The sequence below is a fragment of the Haliotis rufescens genome, unplaced genomic scaffold (genome assembly GCF_023055435.1).
Source record: "Haliotis rufescens isolate VD_foot unplaced genomic scaffold, xgHalRufe1.0.p SCAF_8, whole genome shotgun sequence".
Lineage (NCBI taxonomy): Eukaryota > Metazoa > Mollusca > Gastropoda > Lepetellida > Haliotidae > Haliotis > Haliotis rufescens.
This window is the reverse complement of record NW_025964372.1, coordinates 25,989,199-26,016,077: the sequence shown is the minus strand read 5'-3', so window position 1 is coordinate 26,016,077 and position 26,879 is coordinate 25,989,199. Positions and strand designations below refer to the sequence as shown.

The following is a 26,879-nucleotide window of genomic DNA, read 5'->3' as shown; positions in this document are numbered from 1 at the left end:
TGGCCCAGTCGTCTGAGGCGGTGGATTCGTTGTGCAGAGTTGCGTCCCTTGGGCATTCCAGAAACCTATGATTGTGGGTTCGAATTCCTGTTCACCCCGATTATGTTTCCAGGTTTGTCAGCACCATACCTGTGCTCGTGGGTTTCACCAAAGTGGTAAACGTCTGAGACCTGCATCTTTTCGGACTTTCCTCCAACATTAAGCTGACACGCCGCGATATAGCTGGAATACTGTTAAAAGCGGCGTTAAACCCAACTCACTCACTCACTCACTATGACATGAGTGTCTATATTCCAGTCTTTCCCGATCGAGAGCATTTCATGAACACGAATGTAATGTTCTATTTATTACCAAAGAAGATGTCTTCATACAAAGACAAATTTTAGTGTTTACCTATAAGGACAGCAAGTCGCAACAGCAGCGGAACCACAATTTGTCGAATGACGTCAACAATCTTCAGCTATGATGTTGTTTCTAGTGTGACGTCATTGCAACCTCACTTCACATTAAAATTCGAATGACGTCAACAATGACATCCGTATGACAGAGACAATACACTGTTGTCTTGTGACGTGATATGACCCAAGAGCACATTTGATTTTTATGAACCCCGATATGTTGCCCTCGTAGGTAATAAAGTTGGAATATTGCTGAGAACAGCATAAAGCATCTACTGATTGGTCAGATGTTGCTTAGTAGTATTGCCTAAGTTGAAATTCTGTAAAATACTGTGAATGGTCTCATAATCCCATGCTTGATGTAAGAACTGACTGTAATGATCCTATATGGCAGTTCTCAACAGTTTAACAGGGGTGCGGGGTTCTTCATTTGATGCCATGGTATGGTATTTGAATTTTGGACCCTGAAGCCTTGAACTTTAGCATTAAGACAAGGGCCCTTTGACATTCATTCTTAGTTTCGAACAATGTTTGTAATATGATAAATATCCCAGAGCCCATAAGATGGCACCGTGTTATGTTGTAGTGGCCTGGATGAGAAGATCCTGCAGGACTGTCTCAAGTTCATGGAGAACCACCTGGAGAAGACTGCTGGGAAGAAAGCCTTTGAACAGTTCTACACTGAGCGCGCTGGTAACTACAGGCATATATACCATATTAAAAATAATAAGCACCCCACTCTGATAAGCGCCCATGGCGATATTTGCTAATATATTGGCTAGTGAACAATCCCAATTATCCCTTCCGATTGATCACACAAGATGTACACAAGACTTATTTATTCGTGTATAATACGCACTCGTGTGTTATATGCACCCCTAATTATGGACAATTAAATTCTGGAAAAAATATGTCTGTCGTATATAAATATTTCAGGCTGTCAGCATAAACCACTCTGTTTCTTTCACCAAAATAATATTCTAATAAGAGCTCCCTATTTCTAATTTTGAGAGTGCCATGGGCACTTATTACGTTGAATACGGTAATCCCCTTTCAGGACAGTCGGCAGTTTCAGGGTGTGAGTTGTAGCCTAGTGGTTTATGTGTTGGCTCATGAATTATGATGAAAAGCCAGGTTTGATTCACGATGTGTCATGTCCATTTCTGGTGCCTCCAGCTGTAATATTGATAAAAGCAAGAAACTAATATACTATTGATAGGCTGTTTATATTCCTCGTATTTCCACACCACTCACTGGCATGCTCAAAGCGCTATAATTACCCCGGTCACTGGATCAGTGTACACTCAAGAATCATTCTCAGCTCCCTGGGGAGTATACAACCCAAGCTGCCTTTTAGGTGCTAGAAGGTTAACAACCATCTCATCCTACTGGGTATCCACTACTGGGTGAACAGAGGCACATGTCAAACAAAGTCACTTGCCGATGGAGACGCCAGTAAGGAGTAGGACCGAAGCCCTAGAAACTCTCTGGAGCCATGCTGTCGAAACACCGTCAGCCATGCACGGACTCTCTGCGACCAGTGTTTCTTAACTTCACCTGATTTGTGACCTGTGCACTTTTCACAGGACCACGTGCCACCACACCTCAGTCAGTCAAATATCATTCACTGAATTGCCTGTTCGGATTATTTAAAGACTGACATCGTATAGCTTGCCTATTGCTGAGTGGAACATTATACAAAGAAACATTCCAACAGACCACATGATGTGAAGGAGGACGTTTTGGGTTTAAGAGGTCGAAATATTATTTTCGGATGTTGTTTTCAGATCTGACCAGCCTGTTGCTGTCAGTGGTCCGTGACAACCTGTCTCCTCAGTTTGCAACCAAAGTCCTCAAGTTCTTCAACAAGCTGTTCCACCTGGCGGAGAAGTGTCCAGGAGACAAGAGCTACGAGGCTCTCTGTGCCACCCTGTCCAAACTGGCCACTGTGGACAAAGTCATCCTACAGAGCCTGCTGTCTAAGATTGTGACCAAGCCAGAGGAGGTGGGTACAGCTGGGGTGACCAGATGCGGGGTCATAGTTAGAGTTGAGGGTTGGTGGTCAGACAGGGGTGTTGGTCAGAGTTGAGGGTTGGCCGGCTTAGGGGCTGTGGTGCAGAGTTGAGGGTTGATGGGCAGAGACAGGGGTGTTGGTCAGAGTTTAGGGTTGGCCGGCTTGAGGGGCTGTGGTGCAGAGTTGAGGGTTGGTGGGCAGAGTTAGGGTCTTGGTCAGAGTTGAGGGTTGGTGGGCAGAGTTAGGGTCTTGGTCAGAGTTGAGGGTTGGTGGGCAGAGATAGGGTCTTGGTCAGAGTTGAGGGTTGGTAGGCAGAGGCAGGGGTCTTGGTCAGAGTTGAGGGTTGGTAGGCAGAGTTAGGGTCTTGGTCAGAGTTGAGGGTTGGTAGGCAGAGGCAGGGGTCTTGGTCAGAGTTGAGGGTTGGTAGGCAGAGGCAGGGGTCTTGGTCAGAGTTGAGGGTTGGTAGGCAGAGACAGGGTCTTGGTCAGAGTTGAGGGTTGGTAGGCAGAGGCAGTCCCCAGTGCTCCATGCCTGTTGTGTGGAAGGATAAGGATCAGTATATTTACTGCTGATGTTACCTGTGGTTACCATGATTAAATATTACTTCTACACGAAAATATGTCTTTATTGTTTAGTTAATGAGGTAGCACATCTAGTGCTGTGAAGAGTTGTGTCCCTCATACACACCAGGGTCCTGTGATAGATATGTGTTTATGTACCAGATTTGCCCTGATAATGACCCTTGTTTGGTCAATAACATTCCTGTGTTCGTAGGCTTCAACAAAGTTGTAAAAATCTGCTAGCTTTCTTCCTAGACTAAAGTTGACACTGTGATCAAACTGAAACACTGTACAAATCAGTATAAACCCACAAACAACACCAGTGTTAGTTTCTACTAGCTGTCGGCTCTCATGGGAATTCCGGGTTAGTCAATTGGTTCTCAAACACCTAGGCTTGTTGTGAGATAAGACCAAAACAGATCACTGTATCGTGACTGAGGTCGAATCTTTGTATCCTCAACAGTGTGGATGTTGGTTATGTTTTTAGTCTATGGTTTGTCTTGTCCAAACTCAATTGTTTAAGGGTGCCATGATATTGCTTGAATATTGAGACTGCAGCATTAGACAACATGCACCTGCATTACTTGTGGACCCCTGAAGATCCAGGTTAGAATATATGTTCAGCAACCCATGCTTGCCGTTAAAGGCGACTTGCTTTTCGTCAGAGGCCACTAGCGGGATAAGGTGGTCAGGCTCGCTGACTTGGTTGATGCATGTCATCGTATCCCAATTGCATGGATCGATGGTCATGATGTCAATCACTGGATTGTCTTGTCCAGACTCGATTATTTACAGACCACAACTATATAGCTGAAATATTGCTGAGTGCGGCATTAAACAACACACAAACAAACAAGAAAAAGCATTACTTGTGGAGGAAACGATGTAAGTTATGGATGTGATTTCAGGGAGAGGAGAACGAGAGCAATGTTCGAGAGAATCGGGTTCTGCTACAGAATCTTACCATGTTTATTGTCAAGGAAAAAAGGTAAGTAGTTTTCTTTTAAACTATCCAATGTTGAGTGTTCACATTTGTATGTGGGGGTCACAAACATCTAAGTGAGTATTACAGCTTAATGTGTCAGGGTCTCTACCTGTGTGTGGTAACAGCTAGCATGTGTTTCAGCCCTGTGTGTCAGGGGTTGTATCTGTGTGTGGTAACAGCTAGCATGTGTTTCAGCCCTGTGTGTCAGGGGTTGTATCTGTGTGTGGTAACAGTAAGCATATGTTTCAGCCCTGTGTGTCTAGGGTTGTATCTGTGTGTGGTAACAGCCAGCATATGTTTCAGCCCTGTGTGTCAAGGTTTATATCTGTGTGTGGTAACAGCTAGCATATGTTTCAGCCCTGTGTGTCAGGGGTTGTATCTGTGTATGGTAACAGCCAGCATGTGTTTCAGCCCTGTGTCAGGGGTTGTATCTGTGTGTGGTAACAGCCAGCATATGTTTCAGCCCTGTGTGTCAGGGGTTGTATCTGTGTGTGGTAACAGCTAGCATATGTTTCAGCCCTGTGTGTCAAGGGTTGTATCTGTGTATGGTAACAGCCAGCATGTGTTTCAGCCATGTGTATCAGGGGTTGTATCTGTGTGTGGTAACAGCCAGCATATGTTTCAACCCTGTGTATCAGGGGTTGTATCTGTGTGTGGTAACAGCTAGCATGTGTTTCAACCCTGTGTATCAGGGGTTGTATCTGTGTGTGGTAACAGCCAGCATGTGTTTCAACCCGTGTGTAAAGGGTTGTATCTGTGTGTGGTAACAGCCAGCATATGTTTCAGCCCTGTGGGTCAAGAGGTGGCCCAGGCTGTTCTGGCGGCCCTCATCCCCATGGGAAGTCCGCTGCTGACGGAGCAGGATGGGGACATGTCTGGCTTCCCTGAACTGATGGTCATCATGAACATGCTGGCAGGGGCAGGGCAGGGGGCAGGCCATGTCACCCTCTTCCAGGCAGCCACAGGATGGCTCAATCTCTGGTAACAAATTTCAATTTATTAGAGACACTGATTAGCATGATTAGTGCACCTCCTATCATACACCTCGTCAGATATTGCCATGGATTCTGTCCACCCATCACTATGATTCCTGTCATGCTAGAAAGGCTTCATTTTGCATATATATATTCAGACTAAGAAGAAAAGAAGTAAAGGCAATGCATTTTGATTTGTTCAAATCCTTGTACTTGAAACAGCATGAACATAAATTGTTTGATAGGTATTTTTTAGAAGTTGACGGATGACGAAGTAGGCACAATTTATGGATAACAGCTTCTTTATTTTATGACTCGTGAAGATGCAGAGTAGAATATGTCTTAAGCAACCCATGTTTGCCGTAAAAGGCGACTGATTTTCGTAAGAGCTGATGAACGGGATCGGGTGGTCAGGCTTACTGACTTGGTTGATGCATGTCATCGTATCCCAATTGCGTGGATTGATGGTCATGTCAGTCACAGGATTGTCTGGCCCAGATTTGATTATTTACAGACTGCCTTCATATAGCTGGAATATTGCTGAGTGCTACGTTAAGCAACAAACAAACGGTCTTTATTTTACTGTAATAGTGACATTTTGATATAGATCCTCATGCTGTTGCCAAGCAACATGACACTGCACAATCATCTTCTCTGCCTCAACCATATATGATGGTTAATGTTAGTATGGTACCACAGCATAAGAAACTGATGCCCCATGTATTTCATAATCAGGATTTTTCTCCACAACAAGGTTAGAGTTCAGTGTCTTTTTTTTCATTCTATGAAATATTTTCAAAATTAATTTTAAAGTCTCATTTGAGAGGATGCACATTTGATGTCATCTCTTGCAGCAAATCCTACTTGGAGCAGAAGGATGTTCTAGAGAAGATTCTTAAGAATGGATCTGCTGGAAAGGTAAGGTTTTGAGAATAATTTACAATCATGTATAAGCTTTAAGAAACAATTCAGTTTGTGGAAAAGCTTGCCTAGAGCAGCTCTTTGCAAACAGCTTAAGGTGAAGAAGAAATGATTGATTGAGCGACATTTCTTTGATTGTTTTAACCAAGAGTTTAGAAGCTTACATTCGTATCTGCTGATGTTATAATTCACTGGTTGTGACATCCTATTCTAGGTTTGTCTGATCTTGAGTGAGAGTGGTGTTGAATCGATGTAGCAGAGCTGATTTTGTAGATGGTGTAGATGATGACAAAACCCAACTGTTTGTAGTATACCAATAGCGTTCCATTTTTCTGTTTTAGGGGGTGCTCCAGACAATGTGCTGTCTTCTCACCTATGTTGGCGACATCCTCTGTGCTCTGAAGAGGACCTCAGAAAGGTAGGATGGCGTGTAATCTATTTGGCACAGACTGTTATGATGACACAAAAAAATCATGACAATGATGCTCAGTAGCTTGTAGGCTGAAAGGTTTTTGGAACAGACTCCTAAAATGACAAAAAGATCTGACAATAATGCTCAAACCAAAGTTAGAGCTTGTAAGCTGAAAGGTTTTTGGAACAGACTCTTATAATGACACAAATATCTCATGACAATGATGCTCAGACCCAAGTTGGAGCTTGTAGGCTGAAAGGTTTTTGGCACAGACTCTTATAATGACACAAAGATCTCATGATAATCATGCTAGGAGTAAAGTTCGGCTTGTAGGCTCAACAGTTTGACCAGACTGTAACAGCACAGGGAGTCACAGCATCATGTGTTTCTGTTGTCAACTGTAAAACAGAATCGACAGCCTCCTCATACAAGTTATAATCAAGTTATTTCCAAATTTAGAATATGGTTTGTTTCCTCTGCTAGGGAAATAATGTTGACAGGACCTGCCTTATACTGAACCCATTGTTTGCTTTCGACACAATAGATTCCAGGCACCTGTGCCTGTGTAAGTGCCTACTAAAGTAATGATTCGGTTGTTTCAGTATTTGACATGGCCAAGAGTGTGCCATTCTACAAAGATGCTCATGCTATCAACCCCTGGTCTAAACTCAATTGCTGATAGTAGCATAAACCAATTATGACTCAGTCACTGTACTCAATGACCTACATGAAGCTCCCATTTATGGAACTAGTACAGAAAATACCTTGTTACGTAACTACTCCTTGTCACTCCACTGGTATCATCGGGAATACCTGGAACACAAAGAGTATATAAGGAGCTTCCCTACCCACTTACCAACAGTCTGATGAGAGCCCCTTTGCTCAAAACTCCTACTTGAGATTACTCTTGGGTCTCAGCCCAAAACCTGTACTTATCAAGACCGCCTCCGTGGTCTAGAGGTAGAGCGTCCGCCCGGAGAGCGGAAGGTCCGGGGTTTCATCCCCGACCGTGTCATACCAAAAGACGTTAAAAGATGGTACTTGTTGTTACCCTGTCTGGCGCTCGGCATTAAGGGGCTAAAACAAGGACTGGTCGGCTCGGAGTCAGTGTACTTTGTCTGAGTGGGGTGTTAAATGGCAGCATGGTATCTCAGTGGGCTAGCACTATAAATCGGCATCAGTCCGGACTAGTACAAGCAGACACACACACACACACACACACATACACGTGCATGCACGTCGCTATATAAGTGCAATAATCTTGGACGCGACGTTAAACCCCATTTCATCTCACCTCACCTGTACTTATCTACTCCACCTGATTGTTTATCAGGTGTGGGACAGCCACTCCTCCCCTGGACACAGAGGTGGTGACCATGCAGGATGCCGACAGTGACTGGACAGAGGAACTCACCCAGGATGATGAGGACTCCGGAGCTGAAGACTCGGTAAGACTTGGCTATACCACACAGATGCAAGCTTGTGTAATACCGAAACGTGTGGTAATGTACATTCGGAACAAGTTTCACGAACAAATATTGAAAGCTCTCAACATCCCTCGGCTTATTCAGCAACGTTGCGTAGGGAGCACACTCCATGACCCCAGCAACCTTGTTGTTAGGCTGACCTCACATGGCATTGTTTCGCCAATGGATCTTGAAACAAAATTCCACAAATTACATCATCGGGTATTGTGACATGATAGTTAACTTTGCAGGGCCCTGTTCCACAAGGCGATCGTACTGTAGTGTAACAACAGCTTGTTTATTATTCTATATACAGCTACCTATACTTGTCATAAGAGGGGAGAGAACACTACCAGGTGATGAGGCTTGCGGGCTCGTTATTGTAGATCAATGCTCATGATGTCAATCAGTGGATTGTGTGGTTCACACTCAACTATTTACAGACCTCTGTCATATAGCTGGATTATTGCTGAGTGCAGTGTTAAATGACAAACAAAATACAAAAATCATCCTGATTGCATAATTTCTTTCCATGGGGTGGAGCTACTATGATCCCGAGTAGCCAATGATCGCCTTAATAGGTAACTAAACTGGATCGGTTTTCGATGTCCATATATGTAGATTGTGTGTCATCATACTCTGATGCATAGGGCATTCGTCATTATATAAACCACTGGTTTGTCTTGTCCAGGCGGTGCGGTCGGGTAGCCTAGTGGTTAAAGCGTTCGCTCGTCACGCCGAAGACCCGGGTTCGATTCCCGACATGGGTACAATGTGTGAAGCCCATTTTCCGGTGTCCCCCGGCGTGATATTGCTGGAATATTGCTTAAAGTGAAGTAAAACCTCACTCACTTACTCACTCTGGTCCAGGCTTATGTCATGATCATGATGACATAATTTAAGAATTTTTTGGGAGAGAAAAGTCGCTGGTACGTTTATGTTTGCCCTTAGAGTTGGCAGGTGAGAACTGAGAGGACATGCATGGATGATTTGTCATTTTATAAGCCATTGTTTGCTGGCCTATGCTCATTTTTTGTGTTTGTATAGGCTGCCATGATAATACTAGAATATCACTGCGGCATAAAAAAAACCCATTTTCTTCATTCTTCTTTTTTTAAGCTACCAAGCAGAATTTGATTATTTATTGCAGCAGAACAGTGATTCATGAATTGCATTGTTTTGTCAGTTACATAGGAATGATTGCTGTCCGTCAGTCCATCTCGCTGTCCAGCCGTTGCGTTGTTTCCGGAGCAGCACTAAAAACAATGAGTACCAAATTTGGCGCAAAGATAGGCCTAGTGGTGAACTGGTGGCTATTGATAGTTTGGGATTTTTAAAAACATTTTCAGGGCAACGACTTTGAGTTAGATTGAAAATGGCTGTAGTGATCCTTTCCACGGCAAATCTTGAAAAACGGACAAAATTTCTTGCATTGCACACAACCGGACATGTCACTGGCAGGGGATATGAGTATATCATGCTTGTTAAAGGTAGTACTACGCTGACTAGTTGATCGTCTGTTTTTCAGGATGAGGAGTCGCTGAACAACAAGCTGTGTACCTTCACCATCACCCAGAAGGAGTTCATGAACCAACACTGGTCAGTGGGATGCAGTATGATAGTGCTGATGCAGCATTAAAAACAATTGCGCATGTAGTGGATATATTATTGCTCATCCAGTATTAAATAACATTGATGCAATATTAAACAAGTGTTGCAGCATTAAATAACATTGCTGATGTGACATTAAAACAATGCTGCTGATGTGGCATTAAAACAACATTGGTGATGCTGCATTAAAACAACGTTCCTCATGCAGCATGAAACATTGCTGATGTGGCATTAAATGCCCTTGGTGATGCAGTATTAAAAAAACATTGCACATGCAGCATTAAAGAACTGCTCATGCAGCATTAAATAACATTGCTGGTGCAGCATTGACATGATTATACAACACTGACATGTTGCCATTAAGCAACGTTTACTGATGCAGCATTTTACAACATTGCCATTGCAGCTTTAAGAAATATTTCGGATGCAGCAAAAAAATATATTACTGATTACATTAAACAACCTTGATGATAACGTTAAAAAACCTTTCACAGTAGCATTAAACAACGCTGATGATAGAATTAAACAATTTGAAAAGCAGCTTCCACAAACCACTAACTTGTTTTCTCTATGACCTGATAAGCTGTAGGACACTATTTTCAGTAAGATAGACACACAAAAAAAATTTAAATTATTTTTTTTATGGATAACAACTTCTTTAATACTGTGAAAAGCGACGTTTCGGTATAGATCCTTATACCGTTGTCAAGCAAGACTGAATGAGGGACAAAGTGCAGAATATATATAGTAGGTGGAGGATTAACAGTAGAGGATTAACAGTAACAACAAAAGCATACATGAGTTTTGTTATCCATAAAAAAAAAAAAAAATGAAAAAAAAAATGGTGTCTATCTTGTCATTCGTCAACTTCTAAGTAATGCCTTTCAAACAAGTTATTTTCAGTAATGTTGTGTTGGGTTACAGGTACCACTGTCACACTTGTAAGATGGTCGATGGAGTTGGCGTGTGCACGATCTGTGCCAAGGTCTGCCACAAAGACCATGATCTGACATATGCCAAGTTTGGGTCTTTCTTCTGTGACTGTGGCGCCAAGGAGGATGGTAGCTGCAAGGTAGGTTTCCGCAACCGTAACTTTCAAATGATTTGAGTTCTTTATTCGGGTTAACATTGATCATGGTGGATTTGTAATATACTGCTCAAAAGAAGTTGAAGAACACCCGATTATTCCATATTCCTATAGACCTGTGAAGATCTGGGGAAGAATAGGTCTTCAGCAACCCATGCTTGCCGTAAAAGGCGACTATGCTTGTCGTAAGAGGCGACTAACGGGATCGGGGGGTCAGACTTGCTGAGTTGGTTGATGCATGGCATCGTATCCCAATTGCATTGATCGATGCTCATGATGTCAATCACTGGATTGTCTGGTCCAGACTTGATTACCGTATTCGACGTAATAAGCGCCCAGGGTGCTCTCAAAATTAGAAATAGGGGCCTCTTATTAGAATAATATTTTGGTGGAAAAAAACAGAGTTAAAAGATCAATTTCGTGGTTTATGCTGACAGCCTGAAATGTTTATATACGACAGATATATTTTTCCAGAATTTATTTGCCCATTATTAAGGGTGCATATAACACACGAGTGCGTATTATACGCGAATAAATAAGTCTTGTGTACATTGATCAACCGGAAGGGGTGCTAATTGGGTTTGTTCACTAGCCAATATATTAGCAAATATCGCTGTGGGCGGTTATTAGAGCGGGGCGCTTATTACACCGAATACAGTATTTACAGACTGTCGTCATATAGCTGGAATATTACTGAGTGCGGTGTTAAACAAACAAACAAACAAACAAGATGGTAAAAGATGGTACTTTACCTGGCACTCGGCATTAAGTGGCTAAAACAAGGACTGTGTCTGAGTGGGATATAGTCTGGACTAGGACATATGTGATGTTTAATATTCAACTCCTATCTGTATGCTGTGGTAATATGAGTGTTGGTTGTTCTAAGGGGAGAAAACTTGGAGCTGCAGATTATCAAAGTACTATGTACTTTTGTGACTCAGTACTTCATATGTATTCATGGCAGATTTGAGTTTTGGAAATGCAATGATTATTGTTCTTCTTCCTGCCAGGCATTGGTCAAGAGGACAGCTCAGAGTGGGCTGGACTCTAGTGGCAGTGGACAGGCCCAGTCACCATTCTCAATGGACACTGTCCAGCCTAGCTCCCTACGGCGCCGACTATCTTCCCCATCAATAGACGACAAGGCCAGCGAGATGATGAAGACCACCGAGATGAGCAACAAGGCTCGCGAGGCACTGTGTAGACAGATTGAGAGCTGCAGAGACAGTCTCCTAGCACAGATGGTGAGGGAGGAGAGGATCTTGTTAGCTGGCTACTTACAAGTTCACTACTGTGGAGATCAGGGGTAGAATAGGTCTTCAGTAACATATGCTTGCCCTAAAAGGTGACTAACAGGATCAGATGGTCAAGCTCGCTGACTTGTTTGATGCATGTCATCGTATCTCAATAGCATGGATCCATTCTTTTAATATCAATCACTGGATTGTCTGGTCCAGACTCGATTATTTACAGACTGTCGTCATATAGCTGGAATATTGCTGAGTGCGGCGTTAAACAACAAACAAGCAGCTAACTTCACTGATGGTCAAGTGGGTTTAGAGAGCCTTGGGGTATCCTAGTGTGTTTGGCTTGTCATACGAAAGGGTTTTGATTCCCACCTGGTTGCTGTGTACTGAGCCCATTTTGTGGTGTCCCTCTGCTGTGATCTGACTGGATTTCTGATAAAAATGGCATAAAAACCTACCAGTTCATTTACTCTAGTGTCATTTGGCCTGCTAATTTGCTGTTGGATTTGTCAGTGACTGTTTAACGCCCTCAGAAACAAGTGGCCAATGAAGCCAAAACATTTCAAGTGGTTTCCTGTTAATGATGAGGTTATTCAACATTCCCTATTGATAAAGAGGCTCCCGGGTGACTCCATTGTTATTATGTTAAGAAACCAACCATTGGTCGCTGTTGGGAAGCCAGACTTGTTGATTTGGTATCTTTCTTTTTTTTCTTACTGAAGCTTTGAGACTTTACTTAAATCATTTTGGTTAATAGTGTCAGAGGCATGACTTTTCATTCTGCCTATCAATTTTCTTTTACATTTTTTTATTTAATATTGACTTTGTTTATTTTTGTTATTATTAAGGCGTTAGATTGGGGTGTTTCTACTTCAGAATAATTAAAAACAATCCATTTGTCCTAAACAAATTTGTGGGGCGGTTGGGTAGCCTAGTGGTTAAAGCGTTCGCACGTCACGCCGAAGACCTGGGTTCAATTCCCGACATGGGTACAATGTGTGAAGCCCATTTCTGGTGTTCCCCGCCGTGATATTGCTGGAATATTGCTGTAATATTGCTGAAAGCGGCGTAAAACCATACTCACTCATTACGCACTCACTAAACAAATTTGTAAAGAATACAATTTCATTTCTAGAACTCTGTTCTGTACTGCAAGCACCTTTTGTATGTTTCAGGAGAGTGCCAACACAGTGACCACGGTGCTGGAGATGTTGGAGAAGATCCTGCCGCCCCTGATAGAGAACTACCAGGACATGTCCCCCATGGGGTCTACTGCACGCGCTCAGAGGGCCCTGCAGGAACTACACTCCCTTTCGAAGAAAATAGAACCTGCTTCTGAACAGCTCATGGTGGGTTATTCTGACATGGCCATTGATGATAATATATGAAGGGTTGGTTGGTTGGTTTGTTGTTTAACGCCGCATTCAACAATATCCCAGCTAAATGACGGTGGTCTGTATATCATCCAGTCTGGACCAGACAACCCAGTGATTAATATCATGAGTATAGATCCACACAATTGGGATCGATGACATGCATCAACCAAGTCAGCAAGCCTGACCACCCGATCCCATTAGTCGCCTCTTACGACAAGCATAGTCGCCTTTTACAGCAAGCCTGGATTGCTGAAGACCTATTCTTCCCCGAATCTTCACATGAAAGGCGGCATAACATGTGACAGTTCCTTTATCCAGGTATCCATGGGGATTCCGGGTTAGAATTGGTCCCTAGCAACCTACTCTGGTCGTGGGTTTCACCAAAGTGGTAAATCTAGACCTGCATCACTTCGGGCTTTCTTCCCCCATAAATTGTATCACTGACTACTGTTTAAAGCGGCATTCAAACAGAACTCACTCACTAATTATTTGTGGGGCGGCCGGGTAGTCTAGTGGTTAAAGCGTTCGCTCGTCACGCCGAAGACCCAGGTTTGATTCCCGACATGTGTACAATGCGTGAAGCCCATTTCTGGTGTCCCCTGCCGTGATATTGCTGGAATATTGCTAAAAGCGACGTAAAACCATACTCACTCACTCACTTATTATTTGCAAGCAACCATGATTCAGATGGAATATTACTGATTGTGGTGTAAAATATCATTGAGTCTCATGAGTAATTAAATTGATCTGCATGACCCCTTTTCCAGACTGTGACGTTGGGATCGCAGGAAGGAGCATTTGAAAACGTAAGGATGAATTACAGTGGGGAACAAGGGCAGACAATCCGCCAGCTGATCACCGCCCACATGCTGCGCCGTGTGGCCATGTGTGTGTTGTCCTCTCCCCATGGTAAGAGACAGCACCTGGCCATCAGCCATGAGAAGGGCAAGATCACCATCCTCCAGCTATCCGCCCTCCTCAAACAGGCCGACTCAAGCAAGAAGAAACTCACTCTCACTGTAAGTACTAAAGAAAATACTGTAGGCAACAGTACAATCTCATTAAAACCAGATCATAGTTCTCGTTACCTCTAAACAAAGATCTGAGTTCACCCCACCACAGGTCACGTCATACCCACCTTGTGCAAACTTTGACCGACCAATGGAATGACTGACAAGAAATTGACACTGGCCAATCAGAAGGCAGCTTTCTCGTGCTTTAAATTGGCGACTACACTCCGAAACATATTTTGACAAATTCTCGATTAAAAATTTGAAACCTGAACAAAAGAAAATTCTGGAATGGCTAATAGATGGTCTAGATTGTATGGATTCAGTCGTTAAGCCTGTAACTATCATTTGGAATACCCCGTGTTAACATTTTGAGGTTGCATGATTAGAAATCACATTCCGACTGTCACTTTCATGATCTGGTAGGCGACGCTCTGATTGGTCGGATGAAAGGTGGTTCCTTCATGACCCGTAATGGGATGTATTCAGATCTTTTTTTAGCGGTAGCGAGAACTAAGATCTGATTTTAATGAGATTGCCTACAGTACGAAATCAGTGACATTCAGCCCAGTAATGATGGTAATGCAACTCAAGCTCTGCCAAATCTCTTATCAGCCAAGCCATGAAACAATAGTCTGTTAGTGGGTGTGGTCTAAATTGTTTTTGATTTTGGACTCATAAACGCAAGAACAACTGCTTGGTTAGTCAATCAAATGCCACAGAATAACTTGCAATATTTTAATATGATTTAAGATGTAAGACTATTCTTGGTAGAATAGGTCCTCAGAAACAATGCTTGTCATTTTGTTTGTTTCCTGTTTAACACATCACACAGCAATATTCAAGCTATGTGACAGAAACCTGTAAATAATTTAGTCCACTACGACACGCAATCAACCAAGTCACCAAGTCTGAGCACCTGATCCATTTTGTCACCTTTTACGCCGCGATTCGCTGTGCAGAGTTGCGTCCCTTGGGCACGCCAGAAACCTATGATTGTGGGTTCGAATCCCGGTTCGCCCCAATTATGTTTCTAGGTTTGTCAGCACCATACCCGTGCTCGTGGGTTTCACCGAAGTGGTAAACGTCTGAGACCTGCATCACTTCGGGCTTTCCTCCCACATTAAGCTGACACGCCGTGATATAACTGGAATAATGTTAAAAGCGGCGTTAAACCCAACTCACTCACTCACTCACTCACTCTCGTCACCTCTTACGACCAACATAGGTTGGTATGGATATATTCTAACCAGGAATCTCAGGCCATAAGAGATGACAAAATGGATCATGTGGTCATGCTTGCTGACTTAGTTGATTGCATGTCATATCCCAATTGCGGGGATCGATGCCATGAAGTCAATCACTGGATTGTCTGGTACACACCATTATCAAACAGCTTGAATGTTGCAGCATCAAACAAGAGCAGGGTATGAAAGTAAGATGGGCATTAATGTTGTGAACACCCCCGAAGATCAGGAGTAGAATAGGTCTTCAGCAACCCATGCATTCCGTAAAAGGCGACTATGCTTGTTGTAAGAGGCGACTAACAGGATCGGGTGGTCAGGCTCGCTGACTTGGTTGATGCATGTCATCGAATCCCAATTGTGTGGATCGATGCTCATGATGCCAATCACTTGATTGTCTGGTCCAGACTCGATTATTTACAGACTGTCGTCATATAGCTGGAATATTGCTGAGTGCGGCACAAATATGTTGTGAACAAAGTGTGCACATACAACAGGTGCCTTGTAGCGACTGAGGGCTGCTGTGTCCAGACTGATGTGCTGATGACTGGGTTTCATATTTTTTCAGGGGGCACGGGTGGCCCAGTCGTATAAGGTGCCGCAATTCGCTGTGCAGAGTTGCGTCCCTTGGGCACGCCAGAAACCTTTGTTTGTGGGTTCGAATCCCGGTTCACTCCGATTATGTTTCTAGGTTTGTCAGCACCATACCCATGCTCATGGGTTTCACCAAAGTGGTAAACGTCTGAGACCTGCATCACTTCGGGCTTTCCTCCCACATTCAGCTGACACAGCGCGATATAACTGGAATACTGTTAAAAGCGGCGTTAGACCCAACTCACTCACTCACTCACTCACTCACTCACTCACTCACTCACTCACTCACTCACTCACTCACTCACTCACTCACTCACTCACTCACTCACTCATATTTTTTCAGAGACTCTCCTCAGCGCCCATCCCCTTCACAGTTTTGTCCATCACAGGCAACCCATGTAATGAAGACTTCCTTGCTGTGTGTGGACTCAAGGTGAGATGAAGCTGCATGTCAAATATGACTTTTAGCTAGTCATGGTACGGCGTTTATGATATGTGTATCCATTCTCTTGCAACCAAAGTTTGTTTTAAGGCATCAGTGGCAGTAATCTGACCGTGGTTGCCTTGTGTAACGGTGAGTTGTGCAAGCTACCAATCACTTTGCATATGATTTCGCCGAAATTATTGTAAACATTATTATAATTATTGATTGAAATTTTTAATATAATTTATAAAATATTTTGCAAACATTAGTCCAGATAAACAATAAACAATATATTATAACCAGATATTACAATAATAGGATTAAATTGCGTACTTCAGTTAGGATTTGTTAACTGGTATTTTCAGTGTTACCATGGTTACGTGATCACGATGAGATGGGGGAAAACATGGTGTCATTGGAAAACTTGAGTTTATTAAAAATGTTAGTCAATTTTTGGAGCCATGCTTTCCTGTGCACTATAACCGAGTTAGCGCCATATTGAAGAGTGCAATAGCGATGGAACACTGTAGCTTTGTAGACTGACTGTACAAGCAACAATGCATGCATGTTGCTACGTAAGTAAAATAATTTAAAAATGACGTTAAACCCCATTTAACATTACTTCAGCCAAGGGCGGATCCAGCATTTTTTAAAACGGAGGGGTCCAAAATATCAGAATCCTTTCTGCCTGCAGCATACTTCTGCCTACAACATAAATTTGGTTTTCATCAGGGATGGGGGGAATGGTCTGGATCCCCCTCTGGATCCCCCTCTGGACCCTCCTATGTCTTAACTCCCACATGAAGAGGATATGACAGAAATACTTTTCTAACATCCTCCTCTCTGTGTTGATGAAAATTTTTGGTTTTTATGGTTTGTTTTTATTTCCAAGGACTGCCATGTTCTGACCTTCACCAGCTCAGGCTCCGTGGCTGACCATCTTGTTCTTCACCCATCTCTGGCTACAGGAAACTTCATCATCAAGGTAATGGATGTTCAAAGCTAAGAAGATAACACATCACTGTGGTCTTCCTTCATGTGATGCGGGGGGCACGGGTGGCCCAGTCGTCTAAGGCGCTGCGATTCGCTGTGCAGAGTTGCATCCCTTGGGCATGCCAGAAACCTATGATTGTGGGTTCGAATCCCGTTTCGCCCCAATTATATTTCTAGGTTTGTCAGCACCATACCCGTGCTCGTGGGTTTCACCGAAGTGGTAAACGTCTGAGACCTGCATCACTTCGGGCTTTCCTCCCACATTAAGCTGACATGCCGCGATATAACTGGAATAATGTTAAAAGCGGCGTTAAACCCAACTCACTCACTCACCTTTTACGCCCAGTGGAATTTGTTTCGGCAGATAATCGAGACTGATTATTCTCCGGTGTTAACCTTTTATATTATGTTATTACAGATAATATACATTACATCACTGCCCAAAAAGGAAATACAGGATATATTTGATTGTGTTTTCCAGGCAATATGGCTGCCAGGCTCCCAGACTGAACTTGCTGTGGTCACTGCTGACTTTGTTAAGGTAGGATCCTGAATGTACAAACACTTTAATGACTATTTGAAAGTAAGTGTTGCACCACTTTGAACATTCATGTTTGCCTTTTGGGCAAGTAAAGATGTTGTTGAGTAAAGATGAGGAAGATACCAACAAAGTGTCATTCCATTATATTTTATATGTTATCTATTATTTTATATTTGTCATGTTGTGGCCGGTCGGGTAGCCTTGTGGTTAAAGCATTTGCTCGTCACGCTGACACAGTAACATTGAGACAACGTATAAAACTTAATGCAACACTTGCAGATCTACGACCTTGGCCTTGACGCTATCAGCCCTCAATACTACTTCCTGCTACCGAGTGGTAAGATCCGTGACGCCACATTCGTGTATACCGAAGACGGATGCTACATAGTGCTGATGGCATCCACCGGCTACATCTACACCCAGCTGATGGAGGACTGTAGCAGTGCAGTACATGGCCCCTTCTACATCACCAACGTCCTCGAGGTCAAACATGCAGATCTCAAGGTAAGTCCTACATAGGAATGCATGTCTGCATATATAAGATAGCTACGCAATATATCGCTAAGAAAAATGAAGAACAAAGCATGGTATTTTTCACGATAAAATACTGTTCTATTGTGACATCATTTCTGGAGATTCAAATATGCGCTCGCAACTTGATGACGTCAAATATTGGACAACAGTATTTTTGAGAGGTAGTGTCTAGTAAGTTGTTCCCCATAGATGTAGCTGGGCTAAATGTAGTGGCCGAACGAAAGCATTCAAAACTTGACGAGATATGACAATGGGTATTGGGAGAAAAGGTACAGATAAATCAACGTGAGGATTGTGAGAATATGCGAGAAATACCAAACATAACTTACCTGTTCGAAAAATGGACTTGTTCAACTTTTCCAAGGTCATATTCTATTCAGGGAGTCATCGTTATTAAAATTTGGGTAAATATATTTAAAGCATGTACATTTTATCATCATCCTTAAAGAGGCTAGAGATAAGGTTGATATCTCATATAAGAAATAAACGATGTGTGGTTGTTGTTTATAGTACAATAGAACAATGGAGGGAGAATAAACCACTGGTGGCTGCGATAAACAACTCCCAGTCATCGTTTGTTTCTTAATTACACCCAGGTGATGGAATACTTTAGTGGTACTCTATTTGGCCCTTGCCACATTAGTGATAACCAACATCTTGTAGCAAAGGAGGGCACGGATGGCCCAGTCATCTAAGGCGCCGTGATTCGCTGTGCAGAGTTGCGTCCCTTTGGCTCGCCAGAAACCTATGATTGTGGGTTCGAGTCCCGGTTCGCCCCGATTATGTTTCTAGGTTTGTCAGCATCATACCCGTGCTCATGGGTTTCACTGAAGTGGTAAACGTCTGAGACCTGCATCACTTCGGGCTTTCCTCCCACATTAAGCTGACACGCCGCGATATAACTGGAATACTGTAAAAAGCGGCGTTAAACCAAACTCATTCACTCACTCTTGTAGCAAAGATGGGACATACTTAGTTTATCTCTGTAACAGATACACAAGCATGCAAAATGTCTTTCAGAATATTAGAAATGCTCCTCCAAAGTCTGTTGGAATTGGAGAGTAAATTGTGGATATCTCCGTGTTTCAGGACAACAATGGCCAGGTGGCAGGTGGAGGCGTGTCTGTGTTCTACTCCCATGCCCTGCAGCTGTTGTTCTTCAGCTACACACAAGGTACAGGCATCAGCTCATCATTGTTCTCCTCATCTCCCCAGACAAGGATCACTGTCTGTACTTCATGGTTAACAGGGGGACATGCTATAATCCTGCAGCAGTATTGCAGAATGTGTAGTATACTGCCCAGGGAGCTGACCCGTGAAGATCCAGGGTAGACTAGGTCTTAAGCAACCCATGCTTGCCGTAGAAGCCGACTATGCTTGATGTAAGAGGCGACTAACGGGCTCGGGAGGTCAGGCTCGCTGATTTGGTTGATGCATGTCATCGTATCCCAATTGCGTTCATCGATGCTCATGATATCAATCACTGGATTGTCTGATCCAGACTCGATTATTTACTGACCGCCGTCATATAGCTGGAATATTGCTGAGTGCGGCGTTAAACAACAAACCAAACAACCAACCCCAGGGAGCTGAGAATGATTCTTGAGTGCACACTAATATTTATTGTTGTAAATGTATTTACTTCTGATAAGGGTTTGGTATCTTTATAATAAGATATAATAGGTTTGCAAGTAGCTGAATATTTGTTTGATCTGAAAACCGACTGTAATTGATATTTGCAGGCAAGAGCTTTGTTGCCCCAGTGTCCAAAGACTTGACACAAGTGACGAACCTGTTCCCCATCAGCTTCAAGAGGTGAGCGTTATGTCCTTTTCCTGTTGGCGTAAAACAACACTCACTCATTGGGATACTGGTGCATGATGCTGCCAGGAGTGATATACACCCTGGTTCAGTCCTCAGTAGAACCGACCGCCTCCGCGGTCTAGTGGTAGAGCGTCCGCCCGGAGAGCGCAAGGTCCGTGGTTCGATCCCCGGCCACGTCATACCAAAAGACGTTAAAAGATGGTACTTGTTGTTACCCTGTCTGGCACTCGGCGTTAAGGGGCTAAAACAAGGACTGGTCGGCTCGGAGCCAGTATACTGTGTCTGAGTGGGGTATTCATGTTAAACTGCGGCATGGTATCTCAGTGAGCTAGCACTTTAAATCGGCATCAGTCCGGACTAGTACAAGCAGCCACACAAAAACACACACACACACACACACACACACACACACACACATGCATGCACGTCGCTATATAAGTGCAATAATCTTGGACGCGACGTTAAACCCCATTTCACCTCAGCTCACCTCAGCTCACCTCAGTAGAACCCTAGAGCAATACAGCTGTCTGGTGGTCACTCCTTGATGAGAACATGTGTGGTTGTTTCAGTTCCAATGGTGGCGGCAAGGGAGGTAACAACTACCAGCCCCTGGTGCAGTGGTCTGAGGTCGCAGGTCACACTGGCCTCCTTTACTGCATGGCGCAGACCTCCAACAACCCCGTAGTTCTCATGGTCAAGCCCGACGGCATCCAAATGCAGGAGATCAAAGTTGTACCTGCTAAAACAAAGGTTGGTGATGCTCTTGTACACTGTGCCTTTTGTCTTGCAGTTTCATGTTTCAAATTCTCGCTATTCTTGATTTACCAAATTCTAGATATTCTCGATGTAGTTCAAATTCTCGATATTCTCGATTTAGTCCAAATTCTCAATAGTCTCAATTTAGTTCAAATACTTGATATTCTCGATTTAGTTCCAACTCTCCATATTCTCAATTTAATTCAAATTCACAATATTCCCGATTTAGTTCGTTTTCTCAATAGTCTCAATTTAGTTCAAATCTTCGATATAGTTTTAGTTCCTGGCCCAAGGAAATGAGTTTCGCGCTTCGACTGTCATAAGCGTTAGGGAGTTATGGTCATCTTAGCAGTGCGATTGATTTGTGGAACGTTGCCCTGGGTGCTGTTGAACAAAACAACCTATTCCTTAGGATACTTTAACTATTGGGCAGTTTGGCAAGGACTACAGGACTGGTGCCAATTTATAACGCTGCTGTTGTCACTTACATGTCTAGGCATGAAGCACCCAAATAATTGATATATGTATCCTTTATAACATTTCTGATAGTCATAATAATGTAACACCCATACTTTGACATCCACTCAAGATAGCTGGATCTGTCACATAACTCAGAGATGTTGATATAATACTCATAGTTGAAGAGCTACAAATGTATATGTATTGTTTCAGATACAAGATGTAGTGGCCATGAGACACGTTGCTTCCAACACAGACCAGGTGAGACATGAGATTCCTGATCTGCTGAGTAGGGTGGCCTAGTGGTCTATGGCACGGAGTTGTCTCCCTTAGACATGCAAGGATATGCTATTTGTAGGTTCCGACCCAGATTTGTGTTCAAAAGTCTCCATGGTCTGTCACCAGAAATTCTGACCTGGATCACTTTGGGTTTTCCACGGACATTAACGTGTGATTAAACTGAAATGCTGTTACTTATGAAAAGCAAGTGACAAGTGACTCACAGAGGAGTTGGAGGTTGATATTGATTAGTACAGTATTCGACGTAATAAGCGCCCCACTCTAATGAGCGCCCACGGCGATATTTGCTAAAATATATTGACAAGTGAACAATCCCAATTAGCACCCCTTCCGATTGATCAATGTACACAAGACTTATTTATTCGTGTATAATACGTGTGTTATATGCATTCTTAATTATGGGAAAATATATTGACAAGTGAACAATCCCAATTAGCACCCCTTCCGATTGATCAATGTACACAAGACTTATTTATTCGTGTATAATACGTGTGTTATATGCATTCTTAATTATGGGAAATTATATATTCTAGAAAAAATATATCTGTCATATATAAACATTTCAGGCTGTCAGCACAACCCACGAAATTTACGATCTTTCAATTCTGTTGCTTTTCATCAAAATAATATTCTAATAAGAGCCCCCTATTTCTAACTTTGAGAGTGCCCTGGGCGCTTATTATGTCGAATACGGTATTATTGATATGGAATGGCTATGCTTGATATGCCTTATTTAACTTGTGTTCCATCCAGGTATTACGTTTCACATGTTCATAATCTGCTGGAATACTTAAAGAAAAACAATTATGAAGTAACTTGCAACATTTTCTGTAGTGGAAATATCTTAATGTCTCTCGATAGGAAGGTGATAAGTTCTTTTCATGGGGTATTTGGGATGACATGTATCCTTCAATGATCAAGTACATGAAGACTTTAGCATGATTTGGGATATGTGTATCACATAAAAATGTATTGGTGAATCTGCCCCACCCCACCTCACAAGCTTCTGCCCTGCCCTGCCCTGCCCTGCCCTGCCCTGTAAGAGTAAAGGTAATTTCAAGGTCAATCAAGTAAACATTATGAGGTTGTGACTAATATTATATCAGGTGTGTTACACAATATCAAAGGCACTACACAATCCTACATATGCAGATGTAAGTATATGAGCGTTGCGCATGTTCCAGCAACGCACGACCATGATCCTCCTGTGCGAGGACGGCAGCCTCCGCATCTACATGGCCCACGTGGACAACACCAACTACTGGCTGTCCCCCTACCTCCAGCCTCAGAGTCCCATTGCAGTGCTCAAACCAGCCAAGAAGAAGAAGTCCAGCAAATCAGGTCATTTTCTGTGATTAAAGCCTTTGCTCTCTGTCCATCCACTGTTTGGACGACTTTACATTTTCAACATCATCTCTGAAACATCAAGGCTGAAATTTTGCATGGAATATTTTAGAATTATCACTGAAAAGTTTAGCTGGCTGCGGCCATTTTTTTAACAAAGAGTGTGCACTTCTACCTCCTGGCTGGTGATATTTATTGCCATGTTCAAATAGAGCTGTTATGTTCGATCTCTTAAATGATTGGGGGCGGTCAGGTAGCCTAGTGGTTAAAGCATCGCTCGTCACGCCGAAGACCCGGGTTCGATTCCCGACATGGGTACAATGAAGCCCATTTCTGGTGTCCCCCGCCGTGATATTGCTGGAATATTGCTAAAAGCAGCGTAAAACCATACTCACTCACTCACTCTTAAATGATTGTTAGGTTATGTATTGTTTTAGATCTCTTTGTCTGATATGTCATTTCATGTATACAATCTGCTAGATCTTTCATATGTACAAAGAATTCCTTTACAGGTCATAAAATATTGTCATTGTTATTTGACCACAGAATTCAGATATGATTTCATTTTTACCCCTACTTTATGAAATTATTCTTTGGGGCATGTTATATGTATAGTGTCACATGTTAGATATTCTAACATTACTTTTGATGTTCATGTTCATGAAAGAACAACTCGAATACTTTGAGGGTTTCTTATAATACATTCATTGATTGGTTCCAGGGCGTCCAGCGGGAGTGGTGACGTTCCCTATTGACTTCTTTGAACACTGCCAGCAAACCAATGACATCGAAGTAAGTGTACACTTTTCCCAGTTTGTCTAACCTCACCCCGGGGAGATGTTCCACAAATCAATCTCCGCACTACGGCTGTCATACGTCTATGTTAAAGTGTGTGAGTTAAGACCTTTTAAGCACTATGATTACCTTGTGTTGTGGAACATGGCCTGGATGGTAGTGCTACAAGTCTCTTACTCTCTTACTCTCTTACTCTCTTACTCTCTTACTCCAAAGAATCTTTACCGAAATGTCGCCTTTACAGTATAAATAGAATTTGCTCTCTAAAATAAACTTTTCAGGTAGTGGCCATCTTGATCTGTTATTATGTTAATTATCCCATGCCATGGAGTGGAAGGGCGATGTAGGAAAGGGTGCTCTCCATCCCTCCTTCTGTCACGTTTCGTTTCCAGTTAGAACTAAAAACCCACGAGAGATATCTGAACTAAACTTGGAACATAGATAGGTCTAGTGATGAACTGGTGCCTTTTGATAGTTTGGGATTTAAAAAAAAAAAGAATTTTCGAGTTTTGACTTAGACTGAAAATGGTGGTAGTACTCGCTTCCGGAGCAGTTCTAGAAAGCCACACAATGTTTCTTCACCAATCTTGGAACATACGTAGGTCTTGTGGTGAACTGGTGCCTTTTGATAGTTTGGTATTTTTTTAGAATTTATTTATCGAGTTTCCATACCAACAACATTGACTTCGACTGAAAATGGTGGTAGTGCTTGTTTCCAGAGCAGATCTTGTTCCAGAGCAAACTGTACAATATTTCTTGTCTTGCACACAACTGTACATGTCATATTGGGGGGGGATACGAGTAGTTCATGCTTGTTGGATTGGTTTTGTACATCGATAACACTATTGGTTTCATGATAAATAACAGTAACACTTGTTTCCAGTTCGGCGGCAATGATGTGCTGCAGGTGTACAATGTCCAGCAGGTGAAACACAGACTCAACACCACGGGGATGTACATCGCCAGCACCAAGGTAACACAACACTAGGGGGACACTGCCATTGGGCAGGGATTTTGAAAGTGTTTGCAGTGGCGTGATTCACACTTATTTATTTAATTTTTTTTTTTTTTTTTTTTTTTAAAAAGAGGTACCTGTTATATAAAATGTGCTTACGCCCAGGGTAGCAGAAAGTCCTTGACATATAGCACAACTTATCAATACATCTTTTACAGAAAATAACATACTTCTAACTCACGCATTCACTCTAGTAATACAAACATACTGCATATATATCAAGTATGCATTAAGTATTAAAGTTATATATATCATATTGCAGTGCAGGAAAGTACATGGGCTCAAACATTAAAGTCTTAAGTACAAAACTAAAATTAAAATGAAAGCTGCGAAAAGTTGATGATACAGCATCCAAGCACCATAGAATTTCTGTTGATAACCTGTCTTGAAAGCAATATCTTTTTCAATGTTGTATCGTCAAAAGCTTCTTTTTTATAAACAGATTCACACTTATTTAATTATCATCACACATTTTTAAATGAGTTGTGAGTGAAAAATCACTCAGAAAAACAATTTAAGTAACATTTGAAATTTCACAGTGGGTGAAAAAATTTTTTAATGGAACCATAATTACTTGTAAATAAATCACAAAGTAGTGTGTCATTAGTAAAGAAATTTGCAAGGTCAATCTTGATATAAACGAAGTGTCATACTTATGACTATTATGCTTACAATGAAAACAAATTTGAATGAATTCCAGGAAATCTCTGTGATATATTTAGAAACATCGATCTGCGCATGACTGGAATCAGTGTCTTTCAATTTGAGATTTCATGCAGACACTGTATTTAAAAACACAGCTTTGATCTTAGCTGTGACTTTCAAACACTCCCTTTGTTTAAATTAAAATTGAGCTGAGCTATACCAACAATATCAGTGTGATAGTGCGTGTGCTATGTAGGAACTAAAATGACCCCCCCCCCCCCCTTAATGAGCAATACCAACAATACCATTGTGATAGTGCGTGTGCTATGTAGAAACTAAAATGACCACCCCCCAATTGTGTTTGTCTTCAGCCTGCCGGTTTCACAGTTGAACTGAGCAGTACCAACAATATCAGTGTGATAGTGCGTGTGCTATGTAGGAACTAAAATGACACACACACACACCCCCAACCCCCCCACCTCCCCAACCCCCCAACCCCCCCACCTCCCCAACCCCCCAACCCCCACCCCCAACCCCTTAATGAGCAATACCAACAATACCATTGTGATAGTGGGTGTGCTATGTAGGAACTAAAATGACACACACCCCAACCCCACCCCCACACCCAACCCCCCCACCCCCACCACCCCCCTTAATGAGCAATACCAACAATACCATTGTGATAGTGGGTGTGCTATGTAGAAAGTAAATTGACCACCCCCCCAATCATGTTTGTCTTCAGCCTGCCGGTTTCACAGTTGAGCTGAGCAATACCAACAATACCACTGTGATAGTGGGTGTGCTATGTAGAAAGTAAATTAATCACCCCCAATCATGTTTGTCTTCAGCCTGCCGGTTTCACAGTTGAGCTGAGCAATACCAACAATACCACTGTGATGGTGGGTGTGCGGGTGATGGTGGGGAGCCAGAGCTTAGAGAGAGCTCCCTCCTATCTGGAAGTGTTCGGCCGCACCACCCAGGTCAACGTCAACCGGGCCCGATGGATCGACATGGCCTTCACACGCGAAGAGTCTCTCACTGCTGACAAGAAGTTCAGCCTGTTTGGTGAGTGGTTTGATGTTTGGTTGTGTGATTATTTGGAATTGTGAGCAGGTCAGTACATTGAGACCCTATAGGGAAGAATAGGCAACTAGCAACCACTGTTGACTTTTTTGTAAGAGGGGACTAAAATGTTGATTGGGTGGTCACAATGTGTGACCTGGGTGATTGGATGTCATCATGCCTTACAAGGTGGAACTTTGCTCATGTTATGTACCATTGCTTTGCCTTGTTCGGAGCCGAGTATTAACAGGATGGCAACAGTGTTAGTAATTGGCACTAGTCCTGTAC

The 26,879-nt window shown here is 42.7% G+C and overlaps 1 protein-coding gene across 2 annotated transcripts in view; it reads left to right on the top strand.

The window, feature by feature from the left end:
- LOC124118239 (E3 ubiquitin-protein ligase UBR4-like) overlaps nt 1-26,879 on the top strand; it is a 162,616-nt gene that overhangs the window by 37,141 nt on the left and 98,596 nt on the right. For both annotated transcript variants that reach the window (XM_048389192.1, XM_048389193.1), the window contains 24 exons: nt 985-1,091; nt 2,186-2,403; nt 3,881-3,960; nt 4,744-4,938; nt 5,786-5,849; nt 6,194-6,270; nt 7,598-7,712; nt 9,259-9,329; nt 10,266-10,413; nt 11,439-11,672; nt 12,851-13,024; nt 13,819-14,070; nt 16,243-16,332; nt 17,216-17,308; nt 17,798-17,857; nt 18,137-18,361; nt 19,481-19,565; nt 20,134-20,206; nt 20,785-20,965; nt 21,644-21,691; nt 22,915-23,071; nt 23,796-23,866; nt 24,753-24,842; nt 26,378-26,594. In XM_048389192.1, the coding sequence (XP_048245149.1) occupies nt 985-1,091; nt 2,186-2,403; nt 3,881-3,960; nt 4,744-4,938; nt 5,786-5,849; nt 6,194-6,270; nt 7,598-7,712; nt 9,259-9,329; nt 10,266-10,413; nt 11,439-11,672; nt 12,851-13,024; nt 13,819-14,070; nt 16,243-16,332; nt 17,216-17,308; nt 17,798-17,857; nt 18,137-18,361; nt 19,481-19,565; nt 20,134-20,206; nt 20,785-20,965; nt 21,644-21,691; nt 22,915-23,071; nt 23,796-23,866; nt 24,753-24,842; nt 26,378-26,594 (3,125 nt within the window). The remainder of the gene's footprint in view (nt 1-984; nt 1,092-2,185; nt 2,404-3,880; nt 3,961-4,743; nt 4,939-5,785; nt 5,850-6,193; nt 6,271-7,597; nt 7,713-9,258; nt 9,330-10,265; nt 10,414-11,438; nt 11,673-12,850; nt 13,025-13,818; nt 14,071-16,242; nt 16,333-17,215; nt 17,309-17,797; nt 17,858-18,136; nt 18,362-19,480; nt 19,566-20,133; nt 20,207-20,784; nt 20,966-21,643; nt 21,692-22,914; nt 23,072-23,795; nt 23,867-24,752; nt 24,843-26,377; nt 26,595-26,879) is intronic.